Genomic DNA, 25,590 nt, shown 5'->3' with positions numbered 1-25,590 from the left:
GTGCGCGCTCCCGCGCGTGCACGTGCATTCCTGTGCATGTGAAAATAGTGAAAAAAAAACTCCATAGAAAAAATACACCTTTATTTCCAAATAATATATTGTCACCATACTTTGTACTAGGGACATAATTAAAATCTTGTGATAACCAGGACAAATAGGCAGATAAAATGTGTGGGTGTTATTATTATAATTATTGATTTATAAAGCGCCAACATATTCCGTGGCGCTGTACAAAGTAAGAAACAAACACGGGGTACATAATAATACAGACAATGGTGTACACCAATATACAAGATACATAATTAGTGACAAAATACAAAGAATGATACAGAATACAAATTATAGAATTGGTAATGACAGTGATAAAATTAACATGATGAATAAAATGTATAATGGTTACCAAGACACAAAGGGTGAGAGAGCCCTGCCCTTGCGAGCTTACAATCTAAAGGGAATGGGGGGGGGCGGAGACAGGAGGAGGGGTAGTATGCAGCAAATATATAGAGGCTTTGTGTTTTAGGATACCTAGTAGGAGTGCAATTTGGTCTTAGTACAAAGGGAAGTGGCCTAAGGTAGAGCATATGCTTGTCGGAACAAGTGTGTTTTTAGAGAGCGTTTAAAGGTAACAAAGGTTGGCGAGTGACGGATGTGTTGTGGGAGGGCATTCCAGAGAAGGGGTGAAGCGCGTGCAAAGTCTTGTAAACGTGAATGTGAGGAGTTGATTCTAGAGAAGGACAACAGAAGATCATGTGCCGATTGCGGTTGGGTTGGTATCTGGAAATTAGTGAGGAGATGTACCGGGGAGAGAGATTGTGGAGAGCTTTGTAGATTAGGGTTAGGAGTTTGAACTGAATCCTCTGCTTAATTTGCAGCCAGTGAAGAGCCTGACAAAGAGGGTCGGCAGAGGAAGATCGAGAGGAGAGATGAATGAGACGAGCAGCTGAGTTCAGTACAGACTGGAGTTATGCACAGTAGCAGTGTTTATATTAAAACTATAGGGGATGAAATTGGAGAAATTGTGTATTTTTTAATTTTTTCCTTGTTTTTCCCTTTAAAATGCATAGAAAATAAAGTAACTACTGAAAACAAATATCAACCCCAAAAAACCTAATTGGTGGTGAAAAAAACAAGATATAGATCATTTCATTGTGATAAGTAGTGATTAAGCTATTGGCAAATGAAAGGGAGGAGCACTGAAAGGTGAAAATTGCTCTTGTCCGTTAGGGTAAAAACCGCTTTGGAGTGAAGTGGTTAAAGTGTACTGCTGGAAAATGTAATTTCACTGAGTTTTAAAAAAAAAAATGTTCTTTGGATTTTGTGAAATGGATTCTCTTTAACACTGCAAAGTCTTTTTGAAAAAAAATTACTTTACTTATCCACTCTTCCCCCTAACTAATCTCCTCCAAAAGTTGGTGCGTTTACAACGTTCACAACGTGCAAAATTAACAAATTATGCAAAAGCTATAAAATTTCCAAATCACAATTACATGTAATGGTGAAATTGTACGAGAGGTTTCACGTAAGTAAAATGAACACTTTACGATCATTACTATTATTATCTCTGGGAGTTCATTGAACCCTTTCAGACTCAGCCTGATATATTATTCAACCTGTCCAGCAGAGACATGTGGGATATTAATAGAGAGACAGGTTGCTAAAACATTCTGGCAGCTGCTGGCGCCACCCGTGGGATGCGGTCCTTTCTCCCACCGTGTTGTGTGGAGATATTCAGAGTTTGCTTGGAGGATCTCACATTTACTTCCAAGAGACAGAAGCCTGCTGGAGAGTCACTGAGACGGCCGAGACATGCAGAGGTAACTCGCCCATTACTCATACTTTTATTCCCCTGCCTGTGCCTGTTAGACCTACCGGCCCCTATTCCATTCACTTTTTCTCCTGAGTTTTCTCCAGGAGATAGTTTCTTATCTACAATTTAGAAACACTTTTCAGCACTTTTCAAATAGAAAAGTTTCAAAAAGTTTGTGGGTAAAGTACTATCAAAACTTTTTAAAGTATTTTCTTGCTTGATGAGGTGTGAAAATATCGCTTTGGGAGAAAATTCAGGAGAAGAGTGAATTGCATATGGGCCACCATGTTTATTTGGTTTTACAAGTTCTGTATTCTTCTGAAATAAGTATAACTCTTCTTCTATGTGGTTTCTCAATCTGATAAAAGGCGGTTATGACTGAACCTCTGCCGATCAGTAATACATTTAATGACAGAATTGAACCAATGCTTGAATCAGAGTTAAATTGATTTTCAAAAATGTAATTTGTATATTCAAAAATGTGTGTGACTCACAAGCTAACGTCACTTGGCTTGCTTGTATGCGCGGGGAACTATCTTGTAATAGATTTTTTAAAAATATTTCCTTTTATGGGCTGAAATTTTTTGAACACGAACCTAAGAATAAAACCTTAAGACCTGTGAGAATCATTATCTTCCTAAGCAGCGCTGGACAATTAATAGGGATACATATGATGTAAACAAGGGGTGACAGACAGAGGGGTAGAACACGGTTATACAACATAGCACAAGGTTTTACATGCGAACAAGGTATAAGATGCATGATCATGTGATTTTTACAGAGACCAGCAATTAAAGTCTGGGTTAGTCCATGGAAAGGGTGACATAACTGGGGTTGCAAGATTAAGAAGAACACACTAAGGGGGGGGGGAGGGGGGGGAGACCCTGCTAAAGACTTACAATCTAAAGGGGAGGGACACATTAGGTAGGGCTGTGGAAATGGTGCTCGGCTGAGAGATTTCAAATGTGGTAGATGAGAGTAACCCATCTTAAAGTGAACCAGAGACGAAGCACCCTCATGTATTTTACCATAGAAATCAGTGGGAACATTAGAGAAAACATTTACCCTGCTCTCTGTTTCATCCTCACTGCTAAAAGTGTCTGTTATATAGCTGAGATAAGAATCCCGGACTGAGCATTGAGTCTGGCTTTGCTATAATGACTCAGCTATAATGACTCCTGAGCAGAGCCAGCAGGGGGCAGGCTTGGACTTGAAGACAGCAAAGAACACAGTCTCAGCTATAATTATTCTGTAGCAAAGCCAGACCGACTGCTCAGTCGGGATTCTTATCAGAGGTTTATCAGAGGTGATAACAGGCAAATTAAACAGAGAACAATGAAACAAAGAGCAGATTAGGTGTTTACTGTCATGTTCCCACTGATTTATAAGGTAAAATACATGAGGGTGCTTCATCTCTGGTTCTCTTTAAAGAGGTGTGTTTTAAGGGCTTGTTTGAAGGTGTTGAAGGAAGAGGCAAGTCTGAGGGGGGGGGGGGGTGCAAGGGCATTCCACAGGTTGGGGGCGGCTCTTGAGAAGTCCTGTAGGCGTGCATGGGCATGAAAAATGCATGGGGAGGTCAGGCGGAGATCATTGGAAGACCGGAGGGGGCGGGCAGGTATATATCTGTGGAGGAGCTCAGAGATGTAGGTTGGGCAGGTCTTGGGCACAGACTTGTAGGTAGGGCACAGAATCCTAAAAGGAATTCTGAAGCAGATTGGGAGCCAGTGTTGGGCTCCGCAGGGGGGAGAAGTGGAAGCAGAGTGGTGGGAAAGATGGATGAGTCTAGTTTCTGCATTCATGACTGAGGGTGATACAGTTCAAGGGGAGGCCAGACAGCAGGGCATTGCAATTGTTGAGGTAGGAGATGATGAGGGCCTGAAAGAGTAACATGTGATGAGTCTCCCATAATAGAGGCTAAAGCAGGCCATACACTGGCTCGATTCACGGCCGTTTCGACAGCAGATCCGATCCTGGGATCGGATCTGCTGCCAATCGCTTGCGCTAAACGCACCCGCCGATCCGATTCCCTCCCGAAATCGGATCGGTCCGTCGATCGCGCCGTGCGGGAAATTACCCTCGATCGCCCGGCGGTAGGAGCGCGTCGCTTGCGGCGTACCATTCGGGCCCGATCCGAGCATGTATACATTACCTGAAGCTGGCTCTGGGGTCCTCTTCTCCTCGCTGCACCGCATTTCCGCATGTCCCAGTGTACGCTTATACTTCCTGTGTCACTCCGGTGACCAGGAAGTTGAAATAGAGGGCGCTCTATTTGAACTTCCTGGTCACGGAGTAACACAGGAAGCGCCGGGATGGAGCAAGAACAGCGGTGCGGTGCAGTGCGGAGAAGACGCCCGGGAGCCAGCCTCAGGTAATGTATACGGGGGGGGGGGGACAGGCGGCAGGAGCAGCTGAACAGATTGTGATCGGTTTCAGGCTGAAATCGATTCACAATCTGTTTGCAGTAAAGGCAGCCATACGATCCCTCTCTGATCAGATTCGATCAGATAGGGATCTGTCAGCTGGTCGATCTAATGGCACATCGACCAGTGTATGGCTACCTTTAGGGCCCTTTTCCACTAGAGCGTTTGCGATTGCTGAGTCGCAAAACCGCAAACCGCTAGTGATTTTAAAATCGCTACAGTTTGCTTTTTAACATAGGAATCACGGTGGGTAATTTCCACTACCACGATTCGTTTTTACTAAATCGCGCCGCAGAATGATCTTTGCCGCGATTTTGCTTTGCAGTGCATAGCATAGCAAAATCGCGATCGCAAACGTCGGGAAATCGCCAGGAAATTTTGGACTTTTGCTAAATCGCAATCGCTAGTGTTTAGCGTGAACGCCAGCGATTGCTAGTCGAAAAGGGCCCTTACTGGACAACAAGCAATGTGGAACAACTTGCTGGGTAGATTGGAATTTTGATTCATGAATAATAATGGCATTAAGATTCCAGGGAGCCAATTTTTTGGCAATATTATTCTGAGTACAGGTAGTCCTCGGTTAACGAACGAGATAGGGACTGCCCTCTCGTTCTTAACCTGAATCTGTCCTTAAGTCGGGACAGACACTTTTGCCCCTGTTTAAAAGGCAGAGTATGGGCAGCGGATCCTCGGCGGTAGAAGGTCCCCTCCTGGTGCCCGGAAGCTCGGCAGCCCGTCCTCTTGCTCCGTCCACTGCTCCCCGGCGGCTTCTGGCTTCACATGCGGCGCATAATGACGTAATCAGGAAGAGCCCCCTAGTGGTGGCGCTTCCTAATTGCGTCATTATGCGCCGCATGTGAAGCCAGAAGCCTAATTGGTAGCAAAAAAACAAGATAGATCATTTCATTGTGTTAAGTAGTGATAAAGTTATTGGTGAATGAATTGAGGAAGTGCTGAAAGGTGAAAATTGCTCTGGTCCAGAAGGGGTTACAACCCCTCAGTGGTGAACTAGTTAAAAGACATTTTATTGAGATGGTCTAGGAGAAACCTTAGGGGGAACATTGAATTGAATAAGGGCTTTTGTTTCTATTGCCCACTCCATTTCATCAAACAGTAAAACACTCCTTATATACAGAGTTATTGGTTGATACGATACACTGAAGAGCATCACAAAAATTCCTGACGCGTTCCACGGCCATCCACCGCTTCCCCAGAGGCCCAACAACACACTCACCACTTCAGCCATACACATGTTCTATCAATCTCGAAGAACAACAGTTTGAAGTTAGAATTAATGTCAAATCCTTATTTGCCATGGACAGGCCCATATTTACATCACAGGAACCTATAGGCATAATCATTCTGGTGCTGTTAGGAATCACGCTTTGCCTTCTCCTGCCTGCTGGCGGCAGTATTGACTTGGATTGCCCTGAACTTTCACTGTGTTACCAGCAGAGGGCTTTATGGACTTTAACCACTTTACCCCCGCGCGTACGTATTTCTCCGCCCCTTTTTCCATCCTTTAAAAACCAGGGACGGAGAAACACGTACTTTCCGCGTTCCCGACGCTGCCCGCGCTCCCGCTCGTAAACACGCCGCCCGCCGCTAGTAAAACCGCCGCCGCCCGCTCGCCCGGAGATCAATGAACGGGAAAATCCATTCCCGTTCGTTGATCTAAGCCCCACAATGACCCGCTGCTCTCCTATGGGCAGCGCGATCATTGTGAGAAGAAACTCACGTGTCCAGCCTCCTTATTCTTCCTCCAAGCTTCCGGAAGGAGGCTTGGAGGTCGCAATAAAGCAAAAAGTTACTGTGGCCATCTTGTGGCCAAATAGTAAACTACACCCTACACATTTTTCACATACAAATAAATGACTTTTACACACAAAATTAACTCATTACCTCCCACACTCCCCATTTTTTTTTTTTTTGTAATTAAAAAAAAATTCAAAAATTTACAATTAAAAAAAATACATAATTAGTTACCTTAGGGACTGAACTTTTTAAATATTTAAGTCAAGAGGGTATGTTACTTTATAAACTATGGGCTTGTAATTAGGGATGGACGCAAAACTGAAAAAAATGCACCTTTATTTCCAAATGAAATATTGGCGCCAAACATTGTGATAGGGACATAATTTAAACGGTTTTATAACCGGGACAAAAGGGCACATAAATTTCATGGGTTTTAATTACAGTAGCATGCATTATTTAAAAACTATAATGGCCGAAAACTGAAAAATAATTTTTTTTTCCCCACATTTTTCCTATTTTCCCATTAAAACACATTTAGAAAAAAATAATTCTTGGCATAATGTCCCACCTAAAGAAAGCCTAATTGGTGGCGGAAAAAACAAGATATAGTTCATTTCATTGCGATAAGTAATGATAAAGTTATAGACGAATGAATGGAAGGAGCGCTGAAAGGTGAAAATTGCTCTGGTGGTCAGGGGGTAAAACCCCTCAGTGGTGAAGTGGTTAAAGCGGTATCGTCACCATAAAAATCAAATTTCAACAGCAACTGGTCTGAGTGTATAAAGTGATAAAGATGCTAATCCTGCATTCAAAACTTGCAAAACTTTTTCTGCTGTTATGATTTGGAGTTATCACATACTTAAGGAACACTGGCTCTTTAGTAGTCATGCCAAAGAATTGCATGCTGGGGGTTCTTTTTATCTATAATCTATTCCTCCTCTTTCCTCCTCAACAGGGGTATGTGGGGGACGGGCTGGAGTTGTACTTTGTACTGGTTGAACTCGATGGACGTATGTCTTTTTTCAACCAAAATAACTATGTAACTATGTAACTATGTAACTTTATTTCCCTGCCAGCTTCTTATCTGAAACCTAATCCCCTACTCACTTGTGTTTACAAGCAAGGCTGAGGCGACTCAGCGATTAGAGGAGACAAGAAAAAAAAGTAAAGGGCAGAAATGACATCACGAGTTAGCCTTAACTGTGGGCAAAAGACATGGCCCCCACCAGGAACAGAATTCTCGTCATTTACTATATAATATTCACTGAAATCAAAACGTGGACAGTATAATACATGTGTTATGTAAGTAGATCAAGTATGTATCTACTTATATAAGGTTTTTTTTCCCCTGGCATAGTATGGCTGATCCTACTGCTTTAAGCAGGCCTGGAGTTCTGCCATCCACCAACAGGTGGCTGTATGCTGTCTGTAGAAAGGACTTGCAATTCCTGGTTTGGCCTGCTGGTGGTTCAGGAGCGTATCCTGCAGGAGTACACCACCAGCTTCTTCCTGTCTCTAGTTACCTGGGCTATTTAATGCTGCCTTCTGCTCCAGCCAGTTGCCAGACCTTTACAGTCGCTTACAGACCTAAGCCTCTGGTCATACCTGACACCCGTTACCTGTACCTGTTTCCTGTTACCCATTCTCTGATACCTGCTCGCTGTTACCCTGTTTCCTGATTGCTTGATTTCCTTGTTTATTGATCTCTGCTTTGTATGACTACCCATTGCCTGCTGCTTTATATATCTCCTGCACATTGCTTGTGAATAGATAGTTAGTCAGGGTGTTGGTTGTATATGTGCACACTGCTTGTCTGGTTTTTGGGAGATTCATTGTATATATTGCAATTGCATGTGGTTTTCACTTTATTTGCAATTATCTGTTTGCATGCTTGATCTGGGTACAATAGACTTTTATTGCACATTACTCCTTGCTTCAGTGTCTGCACACTGTGGTCATCCTCACCTGTTCCTCCACTCAGGTTTGTGACAGGTGCCCTAGACTCCGCCCACAGATTCTGAGGATTCTAAACTGCACTGGAAATGTGCTGGCTGGTACGGCTGTCACCTCTCCCCTGCCCTACGTAGTTAGACAGAGGTGCCACCCAGTATTAGGTAACCAGATGGACGCTCCAAATATGGGTAGTCAAAGGTGCCCCTAAATATTAGCCAGATGTACACCAGCAGTATTAGGTAGCTAAAGATGCCCCCAAGAATTAGGTAGCAAGAGGTACTCCCCAGTGGTAGGTAACCAGAGTAGGGTCATCCACCAGGCAACCTAGGCAGGTACTTGCGGCCTAGTGGGTGACTAGGGGTCCACCAACCACCTTCTCTGATCCCTTTTCACTTCAGCTTACCAAAGGACCACAAGAGGGCTCAAATCTACCACCTTGCCTAGGGCTCCATTATATCTTAATCCATCTCTGCTCCCCAGTATAGGTAGCTAGAGGACCTCCTAGTATAGGAAGCCAGATGTGCCCCCAGTATTAGGTAGCTAGAGGACCTCCTAGTATATGAAGCCAGATGTGCCCCCAGTATAGGTAGCTAGAGGACCTCCTAGTATATGAAGCCAGAGGTGTCCCCAGTATAGGTAGCTAGAGGACCTCCTAGTATATGAAGCCAGATGTGCCCCCAGTATTAGGTAGCTAGAGGATCTCCGAGTATATGAAGCCAGATGTGCCCCCAGTATTAGGTAGCCCACCCTCTGAGTTTAGGTAGCTTCATGTCCCTACCCCAGTACAGGAAGACAAATGCCCCTACCCCAGTATTAACTAGGTTAATTAGATAGCAGATGTGCCTTCCTCCCCCAGTATAGATAACCAGATGTCCCCCCCCCACACACACACACGCCATCAGCATAGGTAGCAGATGGGTGTACATTTAACAGTGTCGCAATTTAGAGCAGTGGGTACATTTGATTTTTGTGGTTGACAATTCCGATTTAAAACAGAGTTGTGGTTTACCATGAGCATGCTGGGTAATCTGTAACTCTGGGTGTTTCAAGTCCTACCCCATAGAGCCACATATATCCATGCCATGCACTGATGAGGAGCAACCAATCCCAAACCTAAACTAACTTTTATTTTTGTGTTTATTTTTTTTTTTTTTTTTTTTTTTTTTTTTTTATGTTTTATGGTTGTAAAGTTTACTATTTGTGTTTGAAATAAATTCTATTACAATAGAGGTAATTTTCCCTGACAGTTATTACGATCGTAATCCTCTAATTACGATTCTGCAACAAATTTTGCATACATTTTCACAATTACGCCTATATGTAATTCCAATTTGTTCATTCAATTGATTTTGTTTGTATAATCATTTGCAATTTCTGCATAATTTTTGCATAATTTCGTGCCAATTTTGTCGATGAATAGCAGAGCCCATACACATGCTATTGCCACCAAAATTGCTATATATGTTTGGGAGAATAGTGGGTACAAGTCAAAAACATCATTTTTCAAAAAGAACTTGTACTTTTTTGAGAAAATCAATATTAAAAATGAAAAGAAAAATGGTTTTAAACTCAGAAAAATTACAGTTTAAGAAACATTTTTCTTTGCATTTTTTTAAATCGATTTTCTTAAACTACAAGGTTTTTTGAAGATTTTTTTTTTTTTTACTTGTACCCACAATTCTCCTAAAGTCGGCACAAAATTATGTGAAAATTTTAAGAAAAATGTAAGCAAAATTAGAAATTATTACAGTTACAGACTAAATTAATTATGATTTCTCACTAAAATGTCACATTACGATTTTGCATCATAATTGCAAATTTTGATGCAAAATTATGTGTATTCAAAATTTGTGCTCATTTGTGCTCACTACTACTGACAGATATAACTTCCCGACAGGGACCAGCTTGTCTACACTCTGTCTGTAAATACCCACTGAACACACCCACTTTCTATTTTGTGAATTGAAAGTTCATGTCAGAATTACCAAACATTTTCAGACCAGGCCTTTGGTAATTCTACGTGAATTCAACTTGTTACATAGTTACTTGGGTTGAAAAAAGGCATACATAAATCTAGTTCAACCAGAAAACAAAGTACAACACCAGCCTGCTCCCTCACATATCCCTGCTGATCCAGAGGAAGGCACAACACCAGCCTGCTCCCTCACATATCCCTGCTGATCCAGAGGAAGGTACAACACCAGCCTGCACCCTCACATATCCCTGCTGATCCAGAGGAAGGCACAACACCAGCCTGCTCCCTCACATATCCCTGCTGATCCAGAGGAAGGCACAACACCAGCCTGCACCCTCACATATCCCTGCTGATCCAGAGGAAGGCACAACACTAGCCTGCTCCCTCACATATCCCTGCTGATCCAGAGGAAGGCACAACACCAGCCTGCTCCCTCACATATCCCTGCTGATCCAGAGGAAGGCACAACACCAGCCTGCTCCCTCACATATCCCTGCTGATCCAGAGGAAGGCACAACACCAGCCTGCACCCTCACATATCCCTGCTGATCCAGAGGAAGGCACAACACCAGCCTGCTCCATCACATATCCCTGCTGATCCAGAGGAAGGCACAACACCAGCCTGCACCCTCACATATCCCTGCTGATCCAGAGGAAGGCACAACACTAGCCTGCTCCCTCACATATCCCTGCTGATCCAGAGGAAGGCACAACACCAGCCTGCTCCCTCACATATCCCTGCTGATCCAGAGGAAGGCACAACACCAGCCTGCTCCCTCACATATCCCTGCTGATCCAGAGGAAGGCACAACACTAGCCTGCTCCCTCACATATCCCTGCTGATCCAGAGGAAGGCACAACACCAGCCTGCTCCCTCACATATCCCTGCTGATCCAGAGGAAGGCACAACACCAGCCTGCACCCTCACATTTCCCTGCTGATCCAGAGGAAGGCACAACACCAGCCTGCTCCCTCACATATCCCTGCTGATCCAGAGGAAGGTACAGCACCAGCCTGCACCCTCACATATCCCTGCTGATCCAGAGGAAGGCACAACACCAGCCTGCTCCCTCACATATCCCTGCTGATCCAGAGGAAGCACACCAGCCTTCTCCCTCACATATCCCTGCTGATCCAGAGGAAGGTACAACACCAGCCTGCACCCTCACATATCCCTGCTGATCCAGAGGAAGGCACAACACCAGCCTGCACCCTCACATATCCCTGCTGATCCAGAGGAAGGTACAACACCAGCCTGCTCCCTCACATATCACTGCTGATCCAGAGGAAGGCACAACACCAGCCTGCACCCTCACATATCCCTGCTGATCCAGAGGAAGGCACAACACCAGCCTGCACCCTCACATATCCCTGCTGATCCAGAGGAAGGTACAACACCAGCTTGCTCCCTCACATATCACTGCTGATCCAGAGGAAGGCACAACACCAGGCTGCTCCCTCACATATCCCTGCTGATCCAGAGGAAGGTACAACACCAGCCTGCTCCCTCACATATCCCTGCTGATCCAGAGGAAGCACACCAGCCTTCTCCCTCACATATCCCTGCTGATCCAGAGGAAGCACAACACCAGCCTGCTCCCTCACATATCCCTGCTGATCCAGAGGAAGGTACAACACCAGCCTGCTCCCTCACATATCCCTGCTGATCCAGAGGAAGGTACAACACCAGCCTACTCCCTCACATATCCCTGCTGATCCAGAGGAAGGCACAACACCAGCCTGCACCCTCACATATCCCTGCTGATCCAGAGGAAGGTACAACACCAGCCTACACCCTCACATATCCCTGCTGATCCAGAGGAAGGTACAACACCAGCCTGCACCCTCACATATCCTGCTGATCCAGAGGAAGACACAACACCAGCCTGCTCTCTCACATATCCCTGCTGATCCAGAGGAAGGCACAACACCAGCCTGCTCCCTCACATATCCCTGCTGATCCAGAGGAAGGCACAACACCAGCCTGCTCCCTCACATATCCCTGCTGATCCAGAGGAAGCACACCAGCCTTCTCCCTCAATTATCCCTGCTGATCCAGAGGAAGGCACAACACCAGCCTGCTCCCTCACATATCCCTGCTGATCCAGAGGAAGGCACAACACCAGCCTGCTCCCTCACATATAAATGCTGATCCAGAGGGAGGTACAACACCAGCCTGCTCCCTCACATATCCCTGCTGATCCAGAGGAAGGTACACCACCAGCCTGCTCCCTCACATATCCCTGCTGATCCAGAGGAAGGTACAACACCAGCCTGCTCCCTCACATATCCCTGCTGATCCAAAGGAAGGTACACCACCAGCCTGCTCCCTCATATATCCCTACTGATCCAGAGGAAGGCACAACACCAGCCTGCTCCCTCACATATCCCTGCTGACCCAGAGGAAGCCACAACACCAGCCCGCACCCTCACATATCCCTGCTGATCCAGATGAAGGCACAACACCAGCCTGCAGCCTCACATATCCCTGCTGATCCAGAGGAAGGCACAACACCAGCCTGCTCTCTCACATATCCCTGCTGATCCAGAGGAAGGCACAACACCAGCCTGCTCTCTCACATATCCCTGCTGATCCAGAGGAAGGTACAACACCAGCCTGCTCCCTCACATATCCCTGCTGATCCAGAGGTAAGCACAACACCAGCCTGCACCCTCACATATCCCTGCTGATCCAGAGGAAGGTACAACACCAGCCTGCTCCCTCACATATCCCCGCTGATCCAGAGGAAGGCACAACACTAGCCTGCTCCCTCACATATCCCTGCTGATCCAGAGGAAGGTACAACACCAGCCTGCACCCTCACATATCCCTGCTGATCCAGAGGAAGGCACAACAGCAGCCTGCTCCCTCACATATCCCTGCTCATCCAGAGGAAGGCACACACCAGCCTGCTCCCTAACATATCCCTGCTGATCCAGAGGAAGGTACAACACCAGCCTGCTCCCTCACATATCCCTGCTGATCCAGAGGAAGGCACAACACCAGCCTGCTCCCTCACATATCCCTGCTGATCCAGAGGAAGGCACAACACCAGCCTGCACCCTCACATATCCCTGCTGATCCAGAGGAAGGCACAGCACCAGCCTGCTCCCTCACATATCCCTGCTGATCCAAAGGAAAACACAACACCAGCCTGCTCCCTCACATATCCCTGTTGATCCAGAAGAAGGCGAGAAAACCCTTACAAGGCATGGTCCAATTAGCCCCAACAGGGAAAAAATTCCTTCCTGACTCCAGATGGCAATCAGATAAAATCCCTGGATCAACATCACAGGGCATTACCTAGTAATTATGCACAGTAGTGTTGATCCAGGGATTTTATCTGATTACTATCTGGAGTCGGGAAGAAATTGTTTTGTACATCACTGAATGCAGTATCCTACCAAACATTCGGTAGATCAGTCTGAACTGCTTTGTGAGCTGAGGCCACTGTTTGTAATTGAGTTTTGTAGCTGATGATTACCGTCCCCATACTGGTATGTTTGTGTGACTCCGTGGCATATGTCAGTAATGAGGGTGCATTAGGAGTCGGGAGAGGACCTCTGTGTATTTTAGGATTGCTGGTATGCACTTAGGATGAAAATGTCAGATGTACTAACTGCAGTAAAGGTCGCCCTGGGCCTGACCCGGGCATCGGGTGTCCCTCCCGCTCGTACCGTGACTGTCACATATCGTTAGTCTTATAGGAGATGATGTCTGTAGTGCAGGGATTCCTGGCCGGTGTAGGAAGCCTCTAATTATAGGTCAGACGCATTTCCCCGCGCCGGGGGCCATAACACCAGCTTCTGGCGATGAGTGCGACGTGACTGCTATGTGTTTATGTGTGATATATATTCAGCCAACACAATCAAGTGATGAGCTTATATTAATGAAAGGGATTAAATACTAACAGCGAAAAGCAACAACAAGTTAATTTTCTGCGCCGCCGAGGAACGAAAACTTCCTCTCCTTCTGCGCTCAGCAGGTAGGCGATAAAATGATCAATGCAATCAGGAGGGAGGTTTAAAGTGAACCAGAGACGAAGCATCCTCATGTATTTTACCATAGAAATCAGTAAGAACATTAGAGAAAACACTTACCATGCTTTCTGTTTCACCCTCACTGCTAAAAGTGTCTGTTATCTAGCTGAGATAAGAATCCCGGACTGAGCATTGAGTCTGGCTTTGCTATAATGACTCAGCTATAATGATTCCTGAGCAAAGCCAGCAGGGGGCAGGCTTGGACTTGAAAAGACACAAAAGAACACAGTCTCAGCTATAATTATTCTGTAGCAAAGCCAGCTGACTGCTTAGTCGGGATTCTTATCTTAGAGGTGATAACAGGCAAATTAAACAGAGAACAATGAAACAAAGGGCAGATTAGGTGTTTACTGTCATGTTCCCACTGATTTATAAGGTAAAATACATGAGGTTGCTTCATCTCTGGTTCTCTTTAAGGATTTTTTTTGAAGGGAAATCTAATAGTGGAAGGGACGTGGAGGCTGACATAATTAGTTACTTTTTAACAATGCAGATTGCCTGGCTGTCCTGCTGATCCTCTACCTCCAAGGCTCATACACACCTACCAACAATCGGTACTATCTTCCATGCTTGGTCTGTTGGACAACAGTTGGGCTTGTGTACGGCTGACAACAAACAACCAAATGACTAACTGATTATGGTTATTAGCCAGATCCAACCGGTGGATCAATCTAACCAACCATCATGCAGGCTTTTCAACAACTTACGTTGACATTTTGCTGCACGCCTAGTATTTAAGTGAGTTGATAGTTTAGTTGGTTGGTTGGCTTGTATATACGGACTTGTCATGTAAACAACTTGTTGTGCGGTTGGTCATGTTGTGCGGTTGGTTGTGCATTAGGTTGGATGTGTGTATGAGCCTTAATACTTTTAAGCTGAGTGCACACATGCGAGAATTGTTGCCCATCAGAGATTGGGAAAGAACCCTCTGGTGACAATTCGGGGAATGATGCCGTACAGACACATCCCTAGCCTTGAGGCAAGCAAAGTGTTTTGTTGCTATGGAAGGGATGACGATTGTCGGACGAGGGATTGGTTTCAATCAGTCAGCTTGGGTTGAAAATAGCATTTCAATCGGTATTGCTTGAGCAATATTGATTGGTGGCCGCTGCACACTCATAACGATCATCAGCTGAAATGGTTGTTAACGGTCGACGGTTATCGCATTGGTGTACGGGCCTTTAGTCATAGCCCCTGAACAAGCATGCAGCAGATCAGGTGCTCTGAAGTGTGGCTGGATTAGCTGCTGCCTGGCAGCAGGACTGACTGGTAACTGGTATTAGAAAAAAAAAAGGGATTCCTGGAACTCAACAGGTATTAAGTACTGAATACCACTAAGTGGGAGCATGGGACTGGGAAGGTTAGAAACTAGAAATATATATATAGAGTCAGACCCTGCTTCACATTCAATAGAAAACTTTATTCAAAAAAGTTAACAACACTGTATTGACACTAAGTGCCACTTTAAAACCATGGTTTTAAAGTGGCACTTAGTGTCAATACAGTGTTGTTCACTTTTTTGAATAAAGTTTTCTATTGAATGTGAAGCAGGGTCTGACTCTATATATACTTCTGGTAACTGGTATTGTGAAACAGGAAATAAATATGGCAGCCTCCATAGCCCTCTCACTTCAGATGTGCTTTAAAGAGAACCCGAGGTGTGTTTAAAGAATGTTATCTGCATACAGAGGCTGGATCTGCCTATACAGCCCAGCCTCTGTTGCTATCCCAACCCCCACTAAGGTCCCCCTGCACTCTGCAATCCCTCATAAATCACAGCCATGCTGTGAGGCTGTGTTTACATCTGTAGTGTCAGTCTCAGCTGCTCTCCCCGCCTCCTGCATAGCTCTGGTCCCTGCCCCCGTCCCTTCCCTCCAATCAGCAGGGAGGTAATGGATGCAGGCGGGGACTGGAGTTCTGCAGGAGGCGGGGAGAGCAGCAGACTGACACTATAGAGATAAACACAGCCAGCTCTGACAAGCTGTTTGTCAGCAGCGTGGCTGTGATTTATGAGGGATTGCAGAGTGCAGGGGGACCTTAGGGGGGGTTGGGATAGCAACAGAGGCTGGGCTGTATAGGCAGATCCAGCCTCTGTATGCAGATAATATTCTTCAAACCCACCTCGGGTTCTCTTTAAGCGGATAGTAAGCATGTGACCGGTATGCAGGCAGTGGAGGTGGCGTCCCTAGACCGATTTCAGGTATATTTCATGCCACCCTCAGGACAGGAGGAGGAATTGCAACGCTGGATCCCAGGGAGCTGAGTAATGTGCAGAGGCTGCTACAGATCTCACTGTGCTAGAATTTGTTTTCAGAATTTTAGGTTCTTAAAGCTCATGAAAAAATTGTACAGCGACCCTGAAATCCGTAAATAGTCATACCGCCAGGGAGGTTAATTTAGCTTTTTATCCTTTGGATAACCCACTCACTTCCCAGTATTTTAGTAATAATTCTATTGGCTGTATATTTCAGTGTGGGGATATGATGCAGATATACCAGTGAGGCCTGGAGCCCACTACAAAACGATATCGCTAATCGCAATCGCTAGCGTTTTGTATGAGCAGTTTGTAAGCGATTTCATGAACGTTTTAAGGAGCGATTTTAGAAAGTGTATCAATTTGCCAGCAGTTGTGTAGCGATTAGCGATTAGCGTTTTAAAGTCTGATTTGTCCTTTCAATTATTTTTAATTTTGTTACAGTGTACATAAACTTTAAAACGCTAGCAAAATCGCTCTGTGCAAGTTTTGATGAGCGATTACGCCAGCGATTATATACTTGACATTGAAGCGCAAACACTAACAAAATGCTGCATGTCCTGCGTTTGCGATTTTGCTAATCGCATTCGCTTCTGTAGAATTTCACCATCCATTTACATTGGCCGAGCGTTTAGGGAAATCGCTAGCGATTTATCACGCTCCCTAAACGCTCAAAAAATAGCTCTAGTGGGTTCCAGCCCCGAGGGTTCATCCTGAACCAGTTTAAACGGACACATTTGCATCCTACAGGGCATGTTGCACTTTATAGTTATATTATTCGAGTTTGGGAGGTATTCATTTAGTGTTGTTTACACTCTAAATAATTTAATTTGCTGAATCTAGATTTGCCCAGAAGATCTTATTTTAACCACTTTACCCCCGCCCGTACGGATTTATCCGTCCCTTTTTCCATCCTTTAACCCCCAGGGACGGAGAAATCCGTACTTTGCGCACTCCCGCCGCTGCCCGCGCTCCCGCTCGTAAATACGCTGCCCGCCGCTAGTAAACACGCCGCCGCCCGCTCGCCCAGAGATCAACGAACGGGAAAATCCATTCCCATTCGTTGATCTAAGCCCCGCAATGATCCGCTGCCGCTCGGCTGAGCAGCGCGATCATTGTGAGCAATAACAAAGTCCCAGCCTCTTTCTACTTCCTGCAAGCGTCCGGAAGGACGCTTGCAGGTCGCATGAAACAAAAAGTTACTGTTGCCATCTTGTGGCCAAATAGTAAAACTACACCCTAAGCATTTTTTACACACAAATAAACTAGTTTTACACAAAAAATTAACTCCTTACCTCCCACACTCCCCAATTTTATTTTTTTTTTGTAAATAAAAAAAAATAAAAAATTTACAATTTAAAAAAAATACATAAATAGTTACCTTAGGGACTGAACTTTTTAAATATTTATGTCAAGAGGGTATAACACTGTTACTTTATAAACTATGGGCTTGTAATTAGGGATGGACGCAAAACTGAAAAAAATGCACCTTTATTTCCTATTAAAATATTGGCGGCAAACATTGTGATAGGGACATAATTTAAACGGTTTTATAACCGGGATAAATAGGCATATACATTTAATGGGTTTTAATTACAGTAGCATGCATTATTTTAAAACTATAAAGGCCGAAAACTGAAAAATAATAAATTTTTTCCCACATTTTTTCCTATTTTCCCATTAAAACACATTCTATATATATAAAATCGGATGTATGTATGTATGTGTGTGTATGTGTGTGAGTGTGTGTGTATGTGCCGCGATCACTCGAAAACCCCTTGACCGATTTGAACGAAACTTGGTATGCAGATCCCTTACTACCTGGGATGATATGTTCTGGGGGTCTCGCGTCCCCCCTGCACACCTGGGCGGAGCTACAAACAGCAAATCAGATTTCACCTATTCAAGTCAATGGAAAAAATGTAAAAGGCTGCCATTCTCACAGTAATCAAGCCAGAGTCCCCACACTTGGCACAGTTGGTCACTTGGTGACTGAGGTTACAAATCCAGGAAAAGCGGGCGGAGCATAAAACAGCCAATCAAAATTCAGCCATTCATTTTAAATGGGAAAATGTAAACTGCAGCCATTCTTACACTGTTAATCGCAGGGTTCTCAAACTTGCCACACTTGGTCACTGGGTGAATGAGATTAAGATTTTGGAAAGTGGGTGGAGCCTACAACAGCCAATCAAAATTCACCTATTGCATTTAAAAGGGAATATTTAAACTGCTGCCATTCTTACACTGTTTATGACAGAGGCTTCAGACTTGCTGCAGTCAGTCATTGGGTGACTGGGGTCCAAATTCACTAAAGGGGCGGGGCCACAAACAGCCAATCAGATTTCTTTGCTGGATAAACTGCTTCCATTCACACATTTTTGATGCCAGGAACCTGAAAGCTCACAAAATTGGTCATTGAGTGACTGTGTGACAAGGTTACACAAAGTGGGTGGAGCCAAAAACAAATTTTACAGGGAAAATATAAACTGCAGCCATTCTTACACTGTTAATGGCAGGGTTGTCAAACTTTGCACAGTTGGTCATTGGGTGAATGAGATTAAGATTTTGGAAAGTGGGTGGAGCCTACAACAGCCAATCAAAATTCAACTTTTGATTTTCAAAGGGAATATTTAAACTGCAACCATTCTTATACTGTTAATAGCAGATGCCTCAAACCTGGTACAGCTGGTCACTGGGAGACTGGGGTTCAAATTCAGAAAGGGGCGGAGCTACAAACAGCCAATCAGATATACAAAGTATTGATACCAAGGACCCCAAAGCTGATAAACTTGGTAATTTAGTGACTATATGTCAAGGTTACAAAAAGTGGGCGGTGCAAGAAACTTAATTTTTTACATGGCAGGGTTCCCAAACTTGACACAATTGGCCACTGAGTGCCTGGGATTATTATTCAGAAATGTGGGTGGAGCCTACAACAGCCAATCAAAATTCACCTATTGATTTTCATGGGGAATATTTACATTGCTACCATTCTTACACTGTTAATGGCAGAGGCCTCAAACCTGATATAGTCAGTAATTGGGTGACTGGGGACCAAATTCACTAAAGGCGGTGGAGCCACAAACAGCCAATCAGATTTGTTAGATTGATTTCAGCCATTCTGTTGTTGGCAGGGTTCTCAAACTTGACACAGTTGGCCACTGGGTGACTAGGATTAATATTCAGGAAAGTGAGTGGAGTGTACAGCAGCCAATCAAAATTCATCTTTTGATTTTCAAGGGGAATATTTACATTGCTGCCATTCTTGCACTGTTAATGGCACAGATTATTATACAGAAAAGTGGGTGGAGCCTACAAAAAGCCAATCAAAATTCACCTGTTGATTTTCAAAGGGAATATTAAAATTGCTGCCATTCTTGCACTATTAATGGCACAATCCTCAAACCTGATACAGTTGGTCATTGGGTTCAAATTCAGAAAAGGGGATAGAGCAGGCATGGGCAAACTTGGCCCTCCAGCTGTTGAGGAACTACAAGTCCCACAATGCATTGCAGGAGTCTGACAGCCACAGTCATGGCTCATAAAGGCAAATGCATTGTGGGATTTGTAGTTCCTTAACAGCTGGAGGGCCAAGTTTGCCCATGCCTGGGATAGAGCCACAAACAGCCAATCAGATGTGTTTCATTTCACTGGGAAAATACAAATTATTGATGCCAAGGACCCAAAGCTCACAAACATGGTCATTGAGTGACTGTGTGTCCAGTTTACAAAAAGTGGGCAGAGCCAAAAACAAATTTCACTGGGAAAATGTAAACTGCAGCCCTTCTTCACTGTTAATGGCCGGGTTCTCAAACTTTGCCAAGATGGTCACTGGGTGACTGAGATTAATATTCAGGGAAGTGGGTGGAGCCTATAATAGCCAATCAAAATTCACCTGTTGATTTTCAAAGGGAAAATCCCCCCCCATGGAGCCAGGCATAGGTGCCCACAGTACAGGTTGTACAGGTTAGCTACGTAGGTGCCTCCAGTATAGGGTAGCCTGTATAGTTGCCACCAGTGTGGGTTAGATAGGTAGGTGCTCCCAGTATAGTTTAGATAGGTAGGTGCCCGCAGTATAGGTTCGATAGGTAGGTTCCCGCAGTATAGGTTCGATAGGTAGGTTCCCGCAGTATAGTTTAGATAGGTAGGTTCCCGCAGTATAGGTTTGATAGGTAGGTTCCCCCAGTATGGGTTCGATAGGTAGGTTCCCCCAGTATGGGTTATATAGGTAGGTTCCGGCAGTATAGGATAGTTAGGTAGGTTCCCGGCGTATAGCTTGGCTAGGTAGGTTCCCGCAGTATAGGTTAGTTAGGTAGGTTCCCGCAGTATAGGTTAGTTAGGTAGGTTCCCGCAGTATAGGTTAGTTAGGTAGGTTCCCGCAGTATAGGTTAGTTAGGTAGGTAGGTTCCTGCAGTTTAGGTTAAATAGGTAGGTTCCTGCAGTTTAGATTAGCTAGGTAGGTTCCTGCAGTTTAGGTTAGTTAGGTAGGTGCCCCGCAATATAGGTGTTAGGTAGGATCCCGCAGTTTAGGTTAGTTAGGTATGGGCGGCATGAGTTGGGCGCAGGAGCGGGGGGAGCGGACATAATAGTAATAACTCACCTGCTTCCGCCGAACCCGCGCTGCTTCAATGTCCTTCCTTTCCCGGCATCTATCTAATTAGTAACAGCGCTTCCTGTGATGACATGCGGTACGTCATCACAGGGGGTGTTGTTACCAGGCGACAGACGCCGGGAGAGGAAAGATATTGAAACTGTGGGGGAACGGATGAAGAAGGTGAGTTATAACTATTATGGCCGTTCCCCCGCTCCGGCGCCCCCCCCCCCCTCCTGCAGCACAATAAAGCGCCCCGGGCGATTGCACGTATCGCACGCCCATAGAAACGGGGCTGTAGCAGATGCCTCAAACCTGCTATAGTTGGTCATTGGGTGACTGGGGTTCAAATGTTGGAGAGTGGCGCAGCCGCTAACAGCCAATCTGATTTGTTTAATTTCTATGGGAATATACAAATTATTGATGCCAAAGACCCCAAAGCTCACAAACTTGGTCATTGAGTGTTTGTGCATTAGGGTTAGTAAAAGTGGGCGGAGCCAAAACCGGTCAAATACATACACGGGCGGGCAGTTCCAGGTCATTAGTGGGTGGAGACAAATACAAATTTCACTGGGAAAATGTCTATTGCAGCCATTCTTATACTGTTAATGGCAGGGTTCTCAAACTTTGCACAGTTGGTCACTGGGTGACTGGGTTAAATATTCAGAAAAGTGGGTGGAGCCTACAAAAGTGAATCAAACTTCACCTATTGCTTCTCAAGGGGAATATTTAATTGCTGCCATTCTTGCACTGTTAATGGCACAGGCCTTAAACCTGCTACAGTTGGTCATTGGGTGACTGGGGTTCAAATTCAGAAAAGAGGGTGGAGCCACAAACAGCCAATCAGATTTTTTTCATTTCAATGCAAATTATTGATTCCAAAGACCGCAAAGCCCACAAACTTGGTTATTGAGTAATTGTGTGTTAGAGTTAGAAAAAGTGGGCGGAGCCAACACTAGCCAAATACATACCCGGGCAACGCCGGGCAATCAGCTAGTTTAGAATAAAATTATTCTTAGCATAATGTCCCACCTAAAGAAAGCCTAATTGGTGGCGATAAAAACAAGATATAGTTCATTTCATTGCGATAAGTAATGATAAAATTATAGACGAATGAATGGAAGGAGCGCTGAAAGGTGAAAATTGCTCTGGTGGTCCAGGGGTAAAACCCCTCAGTTGGGAAGTGGTTAAAACTTAGTAAACTTTATGGCTACTAGATGAAGAAAAGGGCGGGTCTCAGAGGGAAACCACACATTGCCTCCTTTGTAACATTACCAGTACTTTACCTGCTGGAATGTGTGCTGGAGGCTGATAAGACATTCTTGGATCTGGTCACTGTGGCTGATCTCATGCAGCTTTTTTAGATGTAGCAACTGGCCGGCTACTACTGAGAATACCTCTAAGCATTGCTACACTCTAGGAAGGAGCTGTATACAGTAGCAATAAAAAGTATGTGAACCCTTTGGAACGATATGGATTTCTGCACAAATTAGTCATAACATGTGATCTGATCTTCATCTAAGTCACAACAATAGACAATCACAGTCTGCTTAAACTAATACCACACAAATATTTAAATGTGTCCATGTTTTTAATGTACGCACCATGTAAATATTCACAGCGCAGGTGGAAAAGGTATGTGAATCTCTAGACTAATCTCCAAGAGCTAATTGGAGTGAGGTGTCAGCCAGCTGGAGTCCAATCAATGAGATGAGATTGGAGGTGTTGGTTACAGCTGCCCTGTCCTATAAATAACACCAGTTTTGGCTTTGCTTTTCCCAAGAAGCATTGCCTGCTGTGAATGATGCCTCACACAAAAGAGCTCTCAGAAGACCTACAATTAAGAATTGTTGACTTGCATAAAGCTGGAAAGGGTTATAAAAGTATCTCCAAAAGCCTTGCTGTTCATCAGTCCATGGTAAGACAAATTGTCTATAAATGGAGAAAGTTCAGCACTGCTGCTACTCTCCCTATAAAGATGACTGCAAGAGCACAGCACAGAATGCTCAATGAGGTGAAGAAGAGTCCTAGAGTGTCAGCTAAAGACTTACAAAAGTCTCTGGCATATACTCACATCCCTGTTAGGGAAGCTACCATACGTACAACACTAAACAAGAATAAAGTTCATGGGAGGATACCACAGAGGAAACCACTGCTGTGGTATACCACACAGAAAACCAAAATCAAAACCTCATCCCAACTGTGAAGTATGGTGGTGGGGGCATCATGGTTTTGGCTGCTTTGCTGCATCAGGGCCTGGACAGATTGCTATCATCGAAAGGAAAAATGAATTTCCAAGTTTATCAAGACACTTTTCAGGAGAACTTAAGGCCATCTGTCCACCAGCTGAAGATGGGTGTTGCAACAGGACAACGACCCAAACAGGGGCGTAACTAGAAACAATTGGGTCCCCCTGCAAAACTTTGAATGGGGCCCCCTCCTGCCAAAACAAATCTACAATCTTTGTCTGCAAAACTTTCTATGATTCCTTATCAGTGGCTGAGCAGATGTAGTCATTAGAACAATTGTGCAGACAACAGAAAGCTTTTTCTCTCTGTGCCCTTAGTTGTCAGTGTCTCAGGACAGGCAAAAGAAACTTCTCCCCTCATGGGGCCCCCTGCTGCTTCTGGGCCCCCCTGCGACTGCATACCTTGCAGGGTCTATTGTTACACCCCTGGACCCAAAGCATATAAGTAAATCAACAACAGAATGGCTTAAACAGGATAAAATATGACTTCTGGAGTGGCCCAGTCAGAGTCCTGACCTCAACCCGATTGAGATGCTGTGGCATAACCTCAAGAAAGCGATTTACACCAGACATGCCAAGAATATTGCTGAACTGAAACAATTCTATAACGAGTAATATTCAAAAATTACTTCTGACTGTTGTGCTTGTGTGATCTGCAACTACAGGGAAACGTTTGGTTGAAGGTATTACTGCCAAAGGAGGTTCAATCAGTTATTAAATCCAAGGGTTCCCATACTTTTTCCACCTGGACTGTGAATGTTTACATGGTGTGTTCAATAAAAACCTGGAAGCATTGAATTATTGGTATTGATGTAGTATTAGTTTAAGCAGACTGTGATTGTCTATTGTTGTGACGTAGATGAAGATCAGATCACATTTTATGACCAATTTGAGCAGAAATATATGTTACGCCCAGGACCCGAAGTCTGGCCACTTCGGGTTCTGGCCGGTCAAATCTAGAAGTGGCCGGCTGATGCAGCCAATGTAAGAAATACACTTTCCCTCCGGACTTTGGCCGGCCAGAACGCGTTCTGGCTAAGTGTGGCTGGCCAAGTCCCGAAGTCCCGCTCATCTCTCCTCCGCACAGACCTCACATCAGGACGACCCGGACCGGAGAGGCAAAGAGAGGCAGAGAAGCGCACACGCGACCCGCAAGACGCATACACTACCATGCTGAAGTGACACCATTGCTCACCGCATGTGAAGTGTATGGGTCAGGGCGGGTAGTGTGCACACTGCTCTCATTCTCTCCGCTGCTCTGGTCGCCCTGATCTGAGGTCTGCAAATAGCGCAGGCTGCCCCCTCCCCCCCCAGCCATGCAAAACGCACAGCAAATCCCTCCAGCCATGCAAAGCAACCCAGAAAGCCCCCCCCCCAGCCATGCAAAGCGCCCAGCAAAACTACCCCAGCCATGTGAAGTGCCCAGTAATGACCCCCAGCCATGCAAAACGCCCAGCAAATCCCCCCCCAGCCATGCAAAGCGCCCAGCAAATCCCCCTCCCTAGCCATGCAAAGCAACCCAGAAAAGTTTATGGATAATGGAAGGGAGATGATTTTGCATTTTGGCATAAGTTTAACCACTTCAGCCCGAGAGCAATTTTCACATATAGGCGCTGCTCCCATTCATTTGCCAATAACTTTATTACTCCTTATCACAGCTAAATGATCTATATATTGTTTTTTTCAGGACAAATTCGGCTTTTAGTGTGTGTTCATTTTGTTTAGTAATCACCTTATTTTCTATGCATTTTAAAGGGAAAATAAGGGAAAAAGATGAAAAAAACGATCTATTTCTCCATTTACATCCATTATAGCTTTAAATTAAACAGTGCTGACTATAAGTTAAACCCACTAATTTTATTTGCTCATCCATCCTGGTCATTGCAACATTTAGATTATGTTCCTAGCACAATGTATGGAGAGAATATTGTATTTGGAAATAAAGGTGTCTTTTTTCTGTTTTTTGTTTTTTGCTTTCTCATTGTACACTGTCAATGATTACAAGGCCTTATTTTGAAAAATATTAGTAATATACCCTTATGGCATACATATTTAAAAAGCCAGGTTCCTAAGGTAACAATATATGTTGTTTCTTTCATATTCTGTCACTTTGTTTTCATTTTACAAGTCTTTTATTTTGGTACAGAATATGCAAAAATGTAATTTCTTTTGATTCAGTTTGTGACAAAAAAAATACAGGAGACATGCGCCTCAACCCTAAAACTCTTTAAACTCTATTCTACTACTTATCACGGTTAAAATGATACCACATATGTCTCTTGTAGTGTTGCCAAAACTTTCCCAAGTTTGATCATAATTCTGAAAATGACTTTTTATATTTGATTGAGTTTGTCCCTACCTATTTTTCATGTGACGTGGTTCACAGGTTTTAGACACACCAAAATGGATTCCACAACTCGTCACGGTTAAAATGATACCACATGTGCCTCATTTAGTAGCAAACTGGTGGTACACTCTCCCCAACAACACTGGACAAATATATTTGTCCAGTTGGGCTTAAGTGGTTAAATTAATTATTTGGTGGC

The 25,590-nt window shown here is 44.5% G+C and overlaps 1 protein-coding gene across 2 annotated transcripts in view; it reads left to right on the top strand.

The window, feature by feature from the left end:
* Positions 1–1,691: 1,691 nt before the first annotated feature.
* The window catches only part of MSS51 (MSS51 mitochondrial translational activator), a 65,447-nt gene continuing 41,548 nt past the window's right edge, over positions 1,692–25,590 (top strand). For both annotated transcript variants that reach the window (XM_068243499.1, XM_068243498.1), the window contains exon 1: positions 1,692–1,814. In XM_068243499.1, the coding sequence (XP_068099600.1) occupies positions 1,807–1,814 (8 nt within the window). In that variant the 5' untranslated portion in view covers positions 1,692–1,806. The remainder of the gene's footprint in view (positions 1,815–25,590) is intronic.

The sequence above is a fragment of the Hyperolius riggenbachi genome, chromosome 7 (genome assembly GCF_040937935.1).
Source record: "Hyperolius riggenbachi isolate aHypRig1 chromosome 7, aHypRig1.pri, whole genome shotgun sequence".
Taxonomy (NCBI): domain Eukaryota; kingdom Metazoa; phylum Chordata; class Amphibia; order Anura; family Hyperoliidae; genus Hyperolius; species Hyperolius riggenbachi.
Note: the sequence above shows the minus strand (reverse complement) of the source record. Positions and strands in the feature narration are given on the sequence as shown.